At 50.3% G+C, this 17,340-nt stretch overlaps 1 protein-coding gene across 3 annotated transcripts in view; it reads right to left on the bottom strand.

Moving 5' to 3' along the window:
- Positions 1-723: 723 nt before the first annotated feature.
- The window catches only part of COL13A1 (collagen type XIII alpha 1 chain), a 150,495-nt gene continuing 133,878 nt past the window's right edge, over positions 724-17,340 (bottom strand). For 2 of the 3 annotated variants that reach the window (XM_061161702.1, XM_061161704.1), the window contains 6 exons: positions 16,569-16,622; positions 15,204-15,257; positions 13,229-13,264; positions 7,546-7,632; positions 3,504-3,542; positions 724-1,829 (listed from right to left, as the gene is read on the bottom strand). In XM_061161702.1, coding sequence (XP_061017685.1) covers positions 1,827-1,829; positions 3,504-3,542; positions 7,546-7,632; positions 13,229-13,264; positions 15,204-15,257; positions 16,569-16,622 — 273 coding nt within the window. In that variant the 3' untranslated portion in view covers positions 724-1,826. Of the gene's footprint in view, positions 1,830-3,503; positions 3,543-6,531; positions 6,610-7,545; positions 7,633-13,228; positions 13,265-15,203; positions 15,258-16,568; positions 16,623-17,340 lie in introns of all 3 variants that reach the window. The other variant, XM_061161703.1, reaches the window with a different exon arrangement.

Here is a 17,340-nt window from a genome sequence, read left to right as displayed (position 1 = left end):
AAAATATTAAAATATTGTCTTACCCCCTGAAAGCCCCGCAAAGGCCCAGGCTTGTGTTCACTGTGCCTGGTGGAGCAGCTGGCTCTGGGTGGGGTCTGGGGAGTGGGCTTAGGCATTATCAGGGAAGTGCGGCATCCTGGGACCCCCTCGGTAGGAAAAGTAACTTGTGCCAGCTAGCAGCTGGGGCCTGGGTCCCTCATGCTCTGCCGCCTGGTGAGGGGACAGATGACCACAGAGAGCAGCTCTCATTCAACTGCTTCACTTTTCAAACAAGGAAGCCAAGACCCAGGGGAGGAAGGTGTCTGACTTCCACATTATCTGAGTGGACATTTGCTAAGAACACCAGCGAGGTCCCTGGGGTTTGGGCAGCATGTGGTCCTATGAAGACAAGCGTCTGTGAGTGCAACCTCACCCCACAGTGCGGCAGGGGCCCCGCGAATGTGAAGCTCACCAACTTAGACTTCATGTGACTACATGTGGACAGCGTCTCTGCTTCAGTGTGCTTTTGTACTGTCTGTGATGAAAGGATATGTATTTATATAAAGACAAAGTGTAAACAAAATGGGGAGGGGTATTTAAATTACTCAAGTACTTTGGTATTTTCAAGCCCTTTAGAAGCACCAGTTATGTTGTAATACCTAACAGTACACCTGTGTGCTACCCCATAGGTAATATTCGCCTGGTCATTAAAATAGCTTTGTTTTATTTATAAGCAGTGAGACCTTTATAAATAGTGCACTAAAAACAGTACAGAAAGCAGTAAAATTCTATTTCTTAAAACAAACAAACAAACAAAAAAACAGAATGCCAATATCTTAACCAGATTTGTTTGAGTGTCCTTTGTTGGAACAAAAAGACTATTGGGGCAAACTTTTCAGCTGCTAGTTGTGAGTGGACCTTGCAAATCTATAGCAAATGAATGGCCGTCATCAACAATAGCTGGTATTAATGACTGCAGCTCAAAAGGAAGGAAAACAAACCAAAAATCAAAAGTCCTAGGACTTAGCCCTTTGTAACCCTGGGGGTTTGAAGGGTTTCAGCGAAACTGAACCTTACACTTGTACATGGAGCTGCCATGAACGTGGGGTACATTACAAAAGATGTCGCTTAATACAGTCCTGGCCCTTCCTCTGTTGGACTTAAAATGGCTCAAACCATTATATTTCTTCCCTTTTTTTGGCCACACTGCAAGACATGTAGAACTTTTTGGACCAGGGATCAAACCCTCGTGCCCTGAAGTGGAACTGCAGAGTCTTAACCCCTGGGCCACCAGGGAAGTCCTCAAACCATTATATTTTTGAGGACCCCTGCTTCTGGGACTTGCTGATTTAACAAGAAAAGAATGTAATTAATTTAGTGATGAATCAAGATCAAGAATTTCCATGTTTCACTTTTTTAATAGTGAAAATCCGTAAGAGTTTAAAATATTCTGAGACACACCTAGCTTAGCAAACACCATGGACCTTCTTGTATCTGTGAAGTCACACACAAACCAGCCAGCACCTAAGTGCTGGTTGGCCCCCTTTGGCACTGGAACACAATAATTTATTAAGCTTCAATACTTAATAAGTGTGCACAAATATCATGCAAACATACAGCCGTACTCACAAATGAAAAGTGTATTAGAGTCTTAGACGTATGCAAAACATCTTGTAAACAAAAGGGAAGAGGTTGGTATTTTCTGTACAAAATATGCAGGTTTTCCTTTTTTAAAAAATAATCTGTAAGATGCATCATACTTCGGGCATTTTCAAAAAGTGAAAACTGTATAAAAATAAATATTCTATGTACAAACACACACACAGGCCAATCCCAGGTTAGAGGCATCACTGCAAAACAAAAACAAACACAAAACGACATGGTGTTAGTGTCTGTGAGTGTTTATTTCCCTTGTGGGAAATGAGGTAGGTCTTGTTCTGGGTTGGAGGGGAGGGCTTTGGGTAGGGGACCTGGGGGAGCCAGGAACCCCCTCCTCCAAGACCCTGGTGCTGACTGTCAGCACCCTGAGGGTGGGAAACTACCTTTTCTTTCTAGTCATTCCCCTTATTGGTCACTAGAGGGCACTTTCTCTCTATGCAGCCTTTGGAGGCCAGGCTGTTGAATTACCGAATCTTCCCAGAATAAATTTATGATGTGAATCAACAGACATCAGGCTCTCTAGCAGCTTCTTGCTTCTCCCAGACATTGTACCCCTCGAGAGTGGCTCTTCTTCCCCTGCTAAGCTCAATTATTTCTATCTCCTAACCATCCACAGCAACCCTGAAGAAAAAAGTCTTTTTCTTAGGGGACACACCTCTTTCCTGTTTCTTGGAGCTTTTAACTAGTTCCAGGGGAATTAACCAAGAGGATGAAGTGACAGATAGATTCCTGGGGAGGCATCTCCCTTGAAAGCAGAGCTTTCCCTCTCTCTGGCTAGTGGGTGTTTTAGGTACCTGGGTGAGTAGATGCTCAGCCTACAGCCTAGTGTCTTGGTGATTTCACTGCTTTTACCGAATCTTGTAAGCTAATGAGATGGTGGACACCTAGCCAGAGGAATGATTCATCTCGCTGTAAGTGTGAATCCTTCACTGGGCAGGACTGGATTAGTTAAGCGCAAACTCTTGGACAGGTAAGGATCTCCAGCTCTTTAATGAGAATGAACCAAAATCTTAAGACAGTGGTGGTGGAGAGCTGGTGAAAAGTCTCTGAACAGGAGGAAGGTGAAGGGAGGCCATAGGTGGGACCGCATGGCAGGTGCTGCCTTTTCCAAGACCAAGTTGGGTTTCTGGATTAGGAAACCAATGGCGCTGGTCATGCAAGGGAGCCTTGCACAATGGGGGCCCTGGATGAGTCAGGTGGCTATGTTGAGGGCACAGCCCTGTGGTGTCAGGTGGCTTTAATGATGGCAAATGCCAAAGGCAAGTGTGAACAAAGGAAACCTCCCTGTTGGTAGGAACTATGGGACTCCAAGAGAGGGTGGGCAGGTCTCAATGTGCAGAAGCATGAAACTCTGACTATTTAAGTTCAAGGGGAAGGATTGAGTGATGAGCTGGCAGGTCTCTATGAGGAGGTATAGAATCCATATGACTTTATACTTAAAGTATAGAGATTTCCTACATCTGGATAAACATCATCATATGGCTTAAATGGCCTCTTATGAACACTATGAGACTAGCTAATGATAACTGATTTTCAAACATGGTTTAGAACTCCTTGCAGAAGAAGTATGGTATAAATTAACCTCATGAAGCATAAAGATGTCATCTGTCTGGCTACATGGAAATTCCATACACTGGGTTTGCTGATGCCTTAAAAACTATTTTTAAATGTTCTCAAGTGCATGCAGTGAGTGGAATTGTTTAATGGGCACCCTGCTTTTGGGATTGTTCCTTTTTGGACCCCTGTCCTGCTGCCTCATCTGCAGGAAGGCCTGGAATGGAAATCATGCATGCTTTATCCCACGGCAGAAAATGGAGCCCATGTACAACTCTGCCCTGAGGCCCTGGAACCCTGGGAAAGCTTACCTTGTTCCAGCAGCCCTGGACTGGCAAGCCATCTTCACCCTGCAGTGAGGAAGAAAGGCAGACGGCTCAGACTCACGGGGATGGCCCAACAAAAGCAGCAGGACAAGGGGAACAAGGGCCGCAAACACCGTATCAGCTGATCAGGGTGCAGCCCACCTGATATGCTCTGTCTCTGTTCTCTACCCCAGGGCCTAGCCTCGGAAGGAGGCAGGAAGCAAGCCCGCCTGTCTGCCTGCAGGCCAAGCTCACATGTAGTTACAGTTCAAAGCCGAGATGGGCTGTCCTATTGCCTGTGGGCCCGGTGAGCTGAGGCGACCTGAGCATGGTGGAGAGGACAGCCGGAGGCCTGCTGGTCTCCAGTCTGGCTGTACTGGGTGTGGGGTGCCCGTGGGCGAGTCACTCAGCACCTAGAGGCTTCAGTTTCCTCCTCCATAAAACCCGGGGAAGGTGCGGCTCTATGGAACGAACACCCCCCACTCTCTCATTCTTTGATTTCTCTCTCTTCCTTAGCAGCTGGGGGCGGACATCCAGGCAGCTCCCATCTGGTGATCAATAAGGAGGAGGACGGTTGATTTCGCAGGCTTTCAACGTGGGGCCGAGGTGCCTTAAGCAAGGAGGCGGGGCTCCCGGCACAGCCTTAGTGTCGCTGGGGGCTTGGGGGGATGAGCAGTGGTAGGATAAGAATCCACCAGGTGCCACTTGTCCCCCTGCTGGCGCACTCACTGAGTACCTGAAGCCCCAGGACATCCTGAGTCTCCTCGGCCGGCTGTCCTGGCTGCTCTGGTGCGCCCTGGGGGGAACTAGATACCCCTGACGAGCAGGCAGGGAGGGTGAGGCTGAACCAGGGCAACGATCTGGTTCTCAGTCTGAGTCTGTTAGAACTGCAGCTCAGATTCTAGAACTTCAGGTTCCAGGGCAGAGAAGGAGATGCACACAGGGTTTCAGGAGACCCGAGCAGGTGGTCAGCCCCCGAGGGGCTGGAATGGGAGCCCTCTACGCCTGAACCTACTCATCCACCCACGACAGGCGTGGAAACCGCTCACCTGGAGCCCAGCAGACAGCCGGCCCTGCACGGGGGCTGAAGAAGTCTAATTACTTTGTACTGAAAATCCTGATCAATAGGGCAGCTTCCCCGCCGTGCCCCCCCCACCCCCACCGCCCACTGCCCCACACCCACAGTAACACAATGCAGGAGACGGCAAACAATGCAAAACAAGAAAGGGAAGGTATGTAAACTTCTACAGCAAAATTAATAGACAAATGACACATTATTGGAGATAATGCCAGTTTGCATTAAAGGTCAAATCAAGGTGACTTTCACCGTCCCTTCTGGGTTGGGGAGGTTCTGCAGGGGGGGGCGGTGGTGACCCAGGGTTCAGTGAAGACCTGGGTCCCGTTTCCCAGCCCACCACAGTGCGACACTTCATATGGACTCTGGGAGGGACAGGAGCCTCCGCGGGCCACAGCGGCTTCCCATTGGCACGTGGACAGTGGCAGGGGGAAGAGAGGAGGGCTGGGCAGGCAGGGAGGGGTTGCAGTGGCAGTGTGTGGGTGAAGAGCAGGGTGAGGAGCCAGGGCTGCGGCCGGCAGAACTCAGATTTCGGGATTCTGGAAAGGGCTGTGGCAGAGGGGATGACTGGCTGTTGATCAATGGAGGTGCCGTGGAGGGCATGGGAGATTCCATGGCTGAGAAAGGTGCCTGTGCGATGCATGCTGCATGCTGAGGATTTAGGAGGCTGGGTGGGGGACAGGAAGCAGCCACTCTGTCAGCTTAATCTGCCTCTCCTGGTCCCCGAAAGTCCCTTCAAGGGGCTCTGTGGTCACCGGTCAGGGTCACACAGCATCTTTTCTTACAGCGTTTTCTCCTCTGTCCCAAGATAATTCATCTGTGACCCTGGCGTGGGGATGTGAGGCTGGGAATTCTCATCTGACAATTACTGGTGTGAAAATAGCTCCATGAGCTTCAAACCTCATCGGGAAATTTAGGGAGGCAGGAAGCTTGTAAGCAAACTGCCGTGGAGTGAAGGGCCATCTTCTGCTTCCCCCCATAGTGTGCTGAAAGGATCGCTGTGGAAGCCTAGAAGGTCCCTGCCTGGAGAGGGACTGGGACCTGGGGAACCAGAACTGTAGCCACTTAGGCAGGTCTTATGCTTGGGAGTGTCCTCAATGTCTCCCCTTCCTCCCTGTCTCCTCCCTTCCTTCCTTAAACAACCTTTCCATGTTCTTCTAGACTTCTTGGTGGCAAACCACTGAAAAATGAAAAAAAAAAAAAGAAAAAAGAGAAAACCAAGGGATGGTCTTGCAGCATCCTCTGGGATTCAAGCAAAAAAGGATGAACCCTCTAGGATCTAGAATCCTGATTTTGGACCATCCCTTGGTACTGGGGTGTCACCTGGACAGTGATCCCAGTGTCACCTGGACAGGATCTGTGCTGGAAGGTCAGTCAGAGTACCCCCTCCTCTGCTTTGGTTCTAGAACTCCTCATTCTGCCCTGTGTTTATAAGGGCGTCCATCTGTCCTCTGCTAAATCATGAGATGCTGGAGTGGAGAGGGATGTGGTGCCAACTTGGGCATCTCATTCAAATGTTCATCCAACTAACTGCAGTGTGTGAAGGCAGAGAAGTCACAGTCCTGAGAGCTAATGCAGAGACTCCACTTCCCTGGCTTCCTTTCTGGTGGCAGGTTTGTCTAGAAGCAGTTCTGAAAGGAGGGTCCGATGCAGCTAAAGCTGGCATTGGATGGGCAGGACCAGCTCACATTAAGGTGATGGGCTTTTGAAGCTGCTGCAAGAGGAAGAAAAAAAAAAGCCTCCTGGCAGACTTTGCATGCAAGAGGGGGATGTGCGGGAGCCCCCGAGGGCCAGCCAAGGCAGGGTGACCCTTGGTGCCTACAGAGTGAAGAGGTGGGAAGCAGAGGCCAGATGGATGGAGCAGGAGTGTGGAGGGCAGTTGGAGAGGCACACAGGCACAGACCGCACACGTGGGGAAGCCCATACTGGCCATGCAGGCAAGGGAGGGTGATGCCATACCAATGGGCACGGGGCATCCAGTCCGTCCAGCCCTGGTAACCCCGGCTCCCCTTTCTCTCCTTTAAAACCTCGGTGTCCCTGTTCACAAAACCAACCACGATGGTTATTTCGGTCAAGGCTGGCCAGCTCCGACTGTGGCGTGGAGAGACCCAGTCCTACCCCGGCCAGGATGCAGGACCCTTAGGGCATCTACAAGTAAACCTCAAACCCCAGTTGATTCCTGCCTTCCCAATTCAGCCTTTGTGCGCTCTCTGGCTCCAGAAATGTTGAGCTTGGCGACGTGTCCATCCAGCCCCCTCTCTATTTAGAGATGCACTTGGCTTCAACACACATGAGCTTCAACTTAATGCATCATAATGTTAGGACCCTCCAATGGGTTGAGGGACACTTGAGAAGCCCAGCAGATGTGCCATGAATCGTTCCTCATTGGCTGGTTTGGGAAGGCTTCCTGGGGGTGTCTGTCTACTGACCTTGATCTGTAGTTTTGCAGGTTTTGGCTGGATGGCTGGTGCGCATTGAGAGGCTGTATATAAAAGCCCCTCTCTGGCCTCATTCTGCCCCATTTGGGACAATGACAACCCTCAGGAGATGCTAGCCCTGGTGTCCTGCATCCTGACCAAGTGGGGATTCAGATGACTTGAACTGCTGGCCACAGAGGTGGCCCCAAAACAAAGAAGGCAAATGGGGGTGGTTCACAAATGCTACCCTGGCTACCAAAGCCACCCCGGAGCTAAGAGCCAAGGTCTGCTCCCAAATCCCTTTCCTTGTGGTGTCTCCATTTCCACACATCAATTGTTCAGCATCTTCAAAGGGAAGGGATTTAGTGGGAATTGCTTGCAGCTGTGGTTTCAGGGCAACACCAGCAGCAGGCAGAATTTCATCCACATGAACAGACGGGTTTGGGTAGTCTGTTTGAGTCATTCGGTTTTCATCTTAGTTTATTTGCCTTCTTTGTTTCCAGCTTGCAAACCTCCAGGAAAAATGAGAACAACCAAGTGATAGATGGAAACATACCAATGGACAGGGGGCATCTAATCCAGGCGCTCCTTGGTCTCCCTTATCCCCCTTAGGCCCTCTAGAGCCTTTCTTCCCCCTCTCCCCCTGTAAATAATGGTTTAGTCCAAGAAAAAAAAAAACATCATCAAAACTTTAGGATCATTCATGTGTTAAGGTTAGAGACAGAAAAAAAAAAAAAAAGAGGGGAAAATAGATTCTCTCAATTAGGATAGTCTCTTTAACAGGATTAGGGGTGAGTGTCCACCCCACCCCACAAAGAACCTGAGTATTTGGCTAAGGCAGGTGTGTGTGGGGGTCAGTAGGGCTGAGAGCCAGAGGTGGGAGGAAGTGCAGATGGATGATACTAATTCTGAGCCCAGAATGCATCTATATAATGGACAGGGGAACCCATTTCCTTCTCTTTGAGGGTTCATTTTTTTAAGGGGTCTGGGACTTCCCTGGAGGTCAAGTGGTTAAGACTCCCATCTTTATGCAAGGGGTGTGGGTTTGATTCCTGGTCGGGGAACTGAGATCCAATGTGCCACACAGCCAAAAATAAATAAATGAAAGATCATCATAGATCACTCATATTAGAAAAAAAGGTTCTGTCCTGATGGCTTTTGTCCCAGTTGGGTCCATCCCTTTGATGTCCTCTTAGGAGGCAGGGTGATTTTGTTCAGAGCCCTTATGTGTGTGTGTGCACCGTGTGTGCATGCATGAGTGTGTGTTCTCACGTGTATGTACAAGTGCATGTGTGTATGTTCTGTATCTAGGTTCTCAGCTGAGTCCTCCCATTCTCTGGTCCATCCTGGTCTGAGGTCATGGGCACCTACTTGTATATGGATATGTTGACTCAAGGAATTCATTTGTTTCTGAAAAGCTTCAGCAAACATCATCTTTCTAAATTGAACCCTATTTTACATGTGCCAAGGTCACTCTCCATTTAAAGAAGGGCTGTGGGAAACTCTGTGTAATGAATTTGAGTTGGGGTCTTATATGTTGGATTTCCTTATAAGGGACCAAGCATGCCCCTGGGAAATCTCCCTGGAACTCTCCTCTATTGAAGGCCAGTTGTCTCAGGCTTGGGGGCTTCCACTGTGTGTCTCTGGGTGGGTAGCCTAATGGTCAGAGAGAAGGCTTGCAGCTGAACGGGATTTGCCTCTTACCAGCCACGAGACTCTGGGAGCTTACTTAACCTCTCTGAGCCTCAGTTTCTTCATCTGTAAAGTGTGGATAATAACACCTCCCTCAACGTTGTTGCGAGGTCTTTGTGCACATTTAGTGCTTAATACTGGCATATAGGGATAAAGGGCTTCCCTCATAGCTCAGCTGGTAAAGAATCTGCCTGCAATGCAGGTGACCCAGGTTCGATCCCTGGGTCAGGAAGATTCCCCTGGAGAAGGAAATGGCAACCCACTCCAGTAGTCTAGAGAATCCTATAGACAGAGAAGCCTGGTAGGCTACAGTCCATGGGGTCGCAAGAATCCAAGAGTTGGACACGACTTAGCGACTAAACCACCATAGTGATAAAGAACTCGCCTGCCAATGCAGGAGACGTAAGAGACACAGGTTCAATCCCTGGGTCGGGAAGTTCCCCTGGAGGAGGAAATGGTAACCCGCTCCAGTATTCTTGCCTGGAGAATCCCATGGACAGAGGAGCCTGGCAGACTACAGTCCATGGGGTTGCAAAGAGTTGGACACGACTGAGTGTGTATGACTTAGCACACACACATGCACTGGCCTATAGTATGTGCTCAGTCATGACAGCAGCTTCATAACAAGAGCAGCAGCAATCATCACTTCTCGTCAGCCAGTGTAGGAGCAAAGGCTGCCGTCAGAGGCTGGACCTCCTGTCTACTGCGTTCCAGCAGTGGAAGGCTACAGGGTTCCTTAGAGGGAGGCAGTGGATAAGAATATTTAAGATGTTTCTCCAGGCCTTTGGAAATTACCCACATTTCTTGATTCCAGAGGTTACCTGCAATTGCCAACACATCCTTCTAAGTGAGTTTTCTAAAATGCAAATGCCTACTTAGAAAATAAAGATGTGTTTAAGAGGAAATGTGTCTATGCATCTTAAGTGTCATGGCATTGGCTCTAAGATAGGCCCACCAATGAGGAAATCATGGAACAGTTAACCTGCAGACAGTGGACAAGCGAAACCACTTGCTATTTGGATGAAGAAGCCCCGTGGGAAACTTTCTCAGGAAGGTGTCGTTTATACTCTGGGTGAGGCCAGCACAAAAGTGAGCACAGTTCCTTAAGTTCAGAGGGTGAGCACAGCTCCTGGGAGTGGGGGTCTGCAGGTCTTGATGATGGGCCTGGCGGGGCAGAGGGTTAGCCAAGGTCCCTTCTGGATGGGAAACTTGCACTCTGGGCTGTCAGAGGGCACAGGAAGTGGCCTTATTGGGTGCCCCTTGAAGACATCAGAGTCATAACTTCACCTGCATCCTCTCTGCTCCCGTTCCCCAAAGAGGACACGAAAAGGGCCCTAGTGCAGAGGGGTGTCAAGTTGGTATGGGAGGGGGGCAGGCAGAATCAAGTAGCAGGGCTTTCTTAAAAATGAACAAAACTGCTTTTAGAGGAAATAAACTGAAGCTGGAGGAGTGGAAGGGAAAGGATGAGGCTGTGGGATCATTATAATGGGTGAACCTATCTAGAGGGAGCAAGATTCAGGGAGTAAAGGGGAGAAGCAGGCCCAGGCTGAGAGAGAGCAGATGGGGGAGAGGAAGGAGGCCAGGGGGCCTGGGGAAGCAAGATGCAAAAACGCATGTGCACACACATGCATGCAAGCAAGCATGTACACACACGTACACGCGTGCACTCTCCTCCCCCCCACACACACCTGCACACACACACATTGCAGACGGCACCTCTTGGAGAGTGACAGAAGCTGCACGAATGCTTCCAGACCTTTCAGTTGGCTGGTTTGCAGGAAGCTCCACAGTGAAACCCAGTTTTCCTGATGCCCCGATTGCCAAATTCACACCACCCTTTACCCTGTGATGGATTTTTTCATCCTAAAAGTGGCTCTCAGGCTAAATTCACAGAGCTGTTAAGGGACAAGGAGAATGCTCCTAGTGACAAGGACAGACTCTTTCCCCTAGCATGTGTGGCCCCTTAGAAAACTGCCTGTCTTGGCCTCTGGGCCTTGCCCACCACTATGAGGACCATCCTCCTTCCAGGAGCAGGAAGGAGGCCCCAAGACCATCCTCTGGTGGGACTCGGAGTAGCATGGTCTTAAGGCTGTGTCTTGGGTCACTCGGAGATAGGATAACAGACCTGGGGCACCCATCCGAGCCTCTCTGATGGAGTGCCCCAGGTGTGATGTGAGGCAAAGTTTGGGAGCCCCTTCCATAGCCAGTGGGCATGAAGGGCTTTGAACATCTCCAGCTTCACCTCCACAAGCAACAATGAAACTTCCAACCTGAACATCATCTAAGCACTTCTGGCCTTTTCCCTGGACCAAAGTGCCAGAAAAAACTGTCATGACACAGAGCTGACTCTGCTTGGACCTTTCTTCATTTTGGAGGCTTTTATCACCAAGCCCTCATCTCTCCCCTCAAAAGTTCCATTAGGGCCAGTGGTATAAAGAGGTCTGAAAGAGGGGTGAGCTGTAAGGGGTACTCTTCTAGGACATTTTGGCATCCTGAGAGTTAGATCTCTTGGATGGAAGAATAAGCTGGTCCTTGATTTGGAAACCTGCTCTTTGGAAGAAGTCTACTGGTTTTTTGTGAGGCACTCCAAGGAAGGTTCATGTAACTTGTCTGTTTTCTGGACTTGATTTTTACTAAGTGACATATTGCTAATTTATATGTGGGACAGGGGAGAAGTGTATAAAATCTTAGAATAGGAACTGGAGAAGAAATATTTTCCCACTGATTTATGGGGCCTCAGTGGCTCATTCAATGAGCTCGGTTCTTTAAGCATCAGAGCCACCAGCCTCCCACCTTCTCTCCATCTGTGGCAAGGGCATTGAAAATTTTTATTTATTTATTGGCTGCACTGTGCAGTGTGTGGAATCTTAGCTCCCCGACTCTTGCTCCCTGCCTTGGAAGGGCAGAGTTTTGACCAGTGGACTGCCAGGGAAGTCCTGACAAGGGCATTTTCTTGCCTTGCTTCTGCCTCTAGGGCAACACAGTCACCACCACTGGAAGGATTGGTTTTGTAGCCTTCAAATGGCCCAGTGCTTCAAGCCAACTGAAAAAGTCTTAAGAAAGAGGCTTAACAAGTATTGATTGAACATAACAAAGAAAACCAGAACACTGCAGAAATAAGTTAGAAAGGAGGTTAGTATGCCAACTGAGAGGTGGAATGATCAATTATTTTAGTGGCCTGAACTCTTGGATGCCAGTGTCAGAGGTGGGCTTTCCAGGCCGCCTTAACTGGCTGGCGCATTTCTGGAAGTGGGTCTGTTTATTCCAGTGGTTTATTCCGAGCCTCTCTGATGGGGTGCTCCAGGTGTGATGTGAGGCAAAGTTTAGGAGCCCCCTTCCATAGCCAGTGGGTGTGAGGGGCTTTGAACATCTCCAGCTTCACCTCCACAAGCAACAATGAAGCAACAATGGGCTTTTCATAGGGGTAGCTTTGCCTTTCCTTTCCTGTTCATAGAATATATGGGACAAATGGATTGTTTCTGACCAGCTGACCAGCTGCCAGAAAGGAAATTTTAGGAATATGGAACTGTTCAGTAAATCCATCTTAAATGGAAGGGACTGGCGCTGATGCCAGATACAAATGTACAGATTCTGGCGTGTTCTATTCATGAATGCTCTGTTATCAGTGTTCAAAGATCAGCCAGAAGACCGCGCTTCTGCAAGTCCCCTGCTCTGTCTAACTCTCGTGGGGACTCAGAACATGTTATCATGGTTTGGAGCATTGTTTCTCCTTCTGTTCTTCCCACTCTTCTACCTCTAAGATCCTTGAATATTATTCCCACTAGAAGGTGCTCTTGGCCTTCTTGGGGATGTCCACACCACTGAGAACCTCCATGATGAGGAAGGCAACAAGACGTTCTAGAAAGGAAGCCAAAGGCCAGCCCTTGGTCAGATGTCGTGAATGACTGCTGCTGGGCACCAATGTGCCATGTGGCTATCAGGTGGCCGTGGGTGCCGTGGACACTCAGAACTGTGTCCTGGTGAAGATGGCAGAAACCAAAGGAGGAGCAGGGTCCTCGAAAGCCATGACACATTTCATAGTCCTGCTGACTCTTTCCAAGAGAAACAATGGCTGGGATCCTTTTTAAAGGCTTGGCTGTGTACAACAGTTGTCTGCTTGTTCTTGGAGCTGGGATTTATTTTCTCTCTCACCAGTGACCTGGGATGCCTGGTAAAACTAAGTGTCAGAAGACTAGGACTCGGCAATGATGGATGTAAAAATCTCGTTTAGGGGCCCATTATCAGGGCAACCTAGAGAGAGCTGGGCTCGTGACTCCTGTCACTGGATGGCAATGCTAATCTGATGGCCGCCCTGGGACTCAGCCTCCCCTTTCCTCGTGGAAAAATACGTGCTTCAATTTCAGGATTAGGTCCCTAGGCTCCCTGAGTGCCACGGATTAAGCCCCTCACTAGAAAGTCTTTTAATTTAGAATGATTTATCAGGAAAAACTATATTTCCACGTTGAGTCAGGAATCCCCAGTTGATCATTCCACCTCGCCATGAAGACATTAGTAATCAGAGCCAAAGTGTGAGGACTCAGACTCACCCGGTTTCCTTTGTCCCCGGGTGGTCCGTGTAAACCCTGCAATAAATTCAAGAAACAAAGACACATTAAGGAGAAAACATGGGATGGCCATACAGTCCTTCCTTCCAGGCTCATAAAGCTCTTTACTGGTGCCTAATTCATCAGAGACAGGTTTCATGAGCCCCATTTTACAGAAGGGGGACAAAGGAGAACACCTGCTCAAGGAACTTGACCTAGAGACAGATAATGAGTTATGGGTAAAGTCAAACACAATTTCTGGTTTTCTCACTCTGTAGCCAACACCCTGGCCTGGGGTCAGGTTCTTCTAGATGGCGCATGCCAGGTACATGATCTGGGAGCAAAGACCGCTCCTGGATAGGCAGGTGTTTACATGGCTTTCCCGCCTGCCTCTTTTTTTTTTTTTTTTAATTCGAGGATAATTACTTTACTATAATTGTGTTGGTTCCTGCCATCCATCAGTATGAATCAGCCATGGGTATACATATGTCCCCTCCCTCTTAAACCTCCCTCCCACTTCCCACCCCATCCCATCCCTCTGGGTTGTTAGAGTACCGACCCGATTTGAGTTCCTAGATCCCACCTGCCTCTTGCTAGAAAAATGACTCCAAAGCTCCTGAGCCCCTCTTTTCAAGGTGCAAGCTGCTCTCTTTATTATTTTTTCCTTCAATTTTTTTAATTGTGGTAAACTATGGCGCTACTGTTAAAGAACCTAGGTTTCAATGCAGGAGACAGAAGAGATGTGGGTTCGATCCCTGGGTCGGGAAGATCCCCTGGAGGACGGCATGGCAGCCCACTCCAGTGTTCATGCCTGGAGAATCCCGTGGACAGAGGAGCCTGGCGCACTACAGTCCATGGGGTTGCACAGAATTGGCCGTGACTGAAGTGACTTAGCACACAGCACAATATACACAAAATTTACCTTCTCAACCATTTTTCAGCATTCAGTTCAGTGGTATTAAGTACACTCATATTTTTGTGTAACTATCACTACTTTACATCTTCAAAACTCTTTTTACTTTGCAAAACTAAAGCTCTATTATTAGATAGTAACTACTCATTCCACCTTTCACTTAGTGTTCTACTTTCTGTCACTATGGTTTTGACTACTATAAATACCTCATATAAGGGAAGTCATACAGTATTTGTCTTTCTGTGACCGGCTTATCTCACTTAAATGTCCCCAAGGTTCACTGTAGTGTAGCATGTCAGAGTTTCCTTCCTAAGACTGGAAAACATGCCATTGCACATATATACCACATTTTGATTATTCATTCATGTATCTACAGACACTTTGGTTGCTTCACATTTTTAGTTATTGCAAATGATGCTGCTGTGACTAAGCCTCTCTACAAGACTCTGCTTTCAATTCTTTTCCCCCTTGCCTTCCGCTGGAGAGGGATGTAAAGCAAAGATTGGCTGGAGGTGCTGAAGCACTGCCGAGCATGGAACCCAATCAGTGTACAACCTTCAAGTGGGTGGGAAACCAAAGTCCTGCCTGTCGCAGGCAGCCGACTTTTATAAACCAGCAAAGAGAAGTCCGTTGCAAATGGGAAGCCAGCCCCCTGGGAAGCTGCCTGTCTTGGGAGACATCTCCCTGCCGTCTAGTGATCTGGACATGGCTCTGTCCCTCCGTGAGGGCAGGGGCCACGGCACAGTCACCTGTGAGACCCTCACTGCATCGAACACAGAGGCCTCCAGGGAAGGGGATCAGCCATGTGAGTCAGATGGTCCACACTGCTGAGGACCTGGTTCCCTATTAGGGGCCGTGTGCTCCAGGGTTTGCCTGGAGCAGAGCCCAGCAGGGGAGTTCTAGAGACTGGGTTGGTGGCAGCTGGCTGCTTCGTCTGTCACAGAGATGAGAATTCTCCTCGCTTGGCCCTAGAATTTTTGCTCCTGGCCCTGGATATTCTGTTTTGACAGTGCTTCTGTGGTGGGGGACCCGGGTGGGTGGAGCCTCTGATCCCATGAGACTTACAGGAAGCCCAGCTGCTCCCGTTGGTCCTGTCATCCCAGGGTCGCCTTTGCTGCCCTGAAACCAGAGAAAGAACACATGAACCTTCCCTGACGGGGTAACAACCTTCCAAAAGCCATTTTCTATTTTCATACGAAACCTGGGCAACCTCTCCAGTCTCTTCAAAGAGGCTCCCAGGAAGTAAGGGCTGGGTAGAGGGTGGGATGACTGCATGGACTACGTGCCCTGAGGAGGGGGCTTGGGAGCTCCTCTCAGCCTTCTTCCACAGATCCTGGCCTCCGTGGACAGTGTGTGTTTGTTGGGGTGGGGGTACCGGCTGGCCAGGGGGAGCCACAGGGGAGGAGAACAAGGAGCAGGACATGGGCATGGAACGGGAGACAGGGAGAGAGAAGGAGGGGGGCAACAGGGAGAGAAAGAGAGCTCTGCTTTCTCTCTGAAGCTGCAGGTGTCACCCTCAGAGCAGCCACCCTGGCTCCCCAAATGGCTGCAGAGCCCACATCTCTCTCCTGAAGCTCCCTCCCCGCCGCCCCCCAGTTGTGTGGTCTGAGAGCTAAAGAGACAAAAGCCTCTCCGGTGGGCAGAGTCAGCAGGGTGGGCTAACAGCTCTTACAGGCGGAGAGCCCCGCAGATGCCCACTCAGGGCTCCAGTGCCCATGCCAGCCCTGCAGTGATGCCAGGCCCCGAGAATGTGGAAACCAGGCCTGGCTGGGAGGAGCTGGAATGGGGAGCTTTCCTCCTCCAACCCCTGCACAAGCCCACCACACTGGATGGGGGAGAGTGACCCATGAGAGCCAGTCTGATGCACAGGTCTCCTGGCTTCTTGACGCCTCCAGGATTTCTAACACCATCTGGTACTATGTTCTGTGCTGTTTCCCTAAATCACTGCAGAGGTCAGGTGTGTCCAGTGACAGCAGGGTCTGGGGCCTTGCCAGTTACCTGTGACTGAAGCCAAGTGACCAGAAACTGAAGGGAGGAGGCTCTCCAAGTCTCTGTCCACTTGTAGTTACAAAATGAGCACCCACGGGAATTCCCTGGCAGGGACAGTAGTTAGGACTCAGAGTTTCTACTGTAGAGGGCATGGGTTTGATCCCTGGTTGGGAAACTAAGATGCCACAAGCTGAGTGGCACGGCCAGAAAAAAAATGAGCACCCCAGGCTTGCTGCACCCCCACAGGCTGGGAGGATCATCAAGAGAAGATGTGCATCAGGCGCTGGCAGGGTCTAGGAGGAACAGATGGGGGCTGAGATGGCTGGGCTGACACGGTGGCCCTGTGGGTCGCAGGAACCAGGACTGAGGACCTGAGGCAGAGGAGGGGCAGAGGGGCCCCTGGTCCTGGTGGTCCGGGCTCCCGGCTCGCTTTGCACTCACCCTCTCTCCCTTTGGTCCTGCTGGGCCTGGAACTCCGATTGGTCCTGGAGTACCCTGGGGAGGTGAGAGAACGTGGAGGTGAGGGCCCTGACGCCGAGGGGAGCCCGGGATCCCCGCCCGATGCCTGGAGATGAGCAAGGTCCAGAGGCCCAGTTTTCAGGGTTGGCGAGGCCCGGCTCGTGCAGAGCGGTCACTGGACTGGGCTGCGTTCCTGTTTGGTTTTGGGGGCCTCGGGGAGAAAGCTCTCCCCCCTGCCTCAGAGCCAGATTTGAGGAAGGAAACCCTTTCGCTTCACAACCAAGCTTGCCAAGGCTGAAAACGGCAGGAGAACGGTTGCTTAGTTTGCTCCCAGAAGCACTCGGGAGGGAGTTGACGCCATCCCAGGGGTGAGGAGGCTGGGGCTGGAACCCCTTTGCTGACGCAGCTCCACATGCAGCGGGAGGGTCTTCATGCCACAGAGACCGATGCAGACGCACACACAGAGGCAGGCGTGGGAGGGTCATTCAGCCATCGTCCACCCCCACCCCGCCCCCACTGCAGGCCCTGGCCTTCAGCCTCAGGCTGGGCCTTCTGTCCCCATCCCAGGCCCTGAGGGACAGGCTGGATTGGAGAGATTAGTGGATGTCTGCTGACGCTGGCCTGCCGTGGAGGTGTGCCCTACGTACCCCTGACTCAGGGCTGCAGCCCCACGGGGCAGCTGGAGGGATCAGCGCTGTGTTGCTTAGAAACAGAGTGGGGTTTGCTAGGGCATAATTAGACATCTTCTCTAGGT

Source organism: Dama dama, chromosome 15 (genome assembly GCF_033118175.1).
Source record: "Dama dama isolate Ldn47 chromosome 15, ASM3311817v1, whole genome shotgun sequence".
NCBI classification, from domain to species: domain Eukaryota; kingdom Metazoa; phylum Chordata; class Mammalia; order Artiodactyla; family Cervidae; genus Dama; species Dama dama.
The sequence above is the reverse complement of the archived record's forward strand: the minus strand, read 5'-3'. Positions and strand labels throughout refer to the sequence as shown.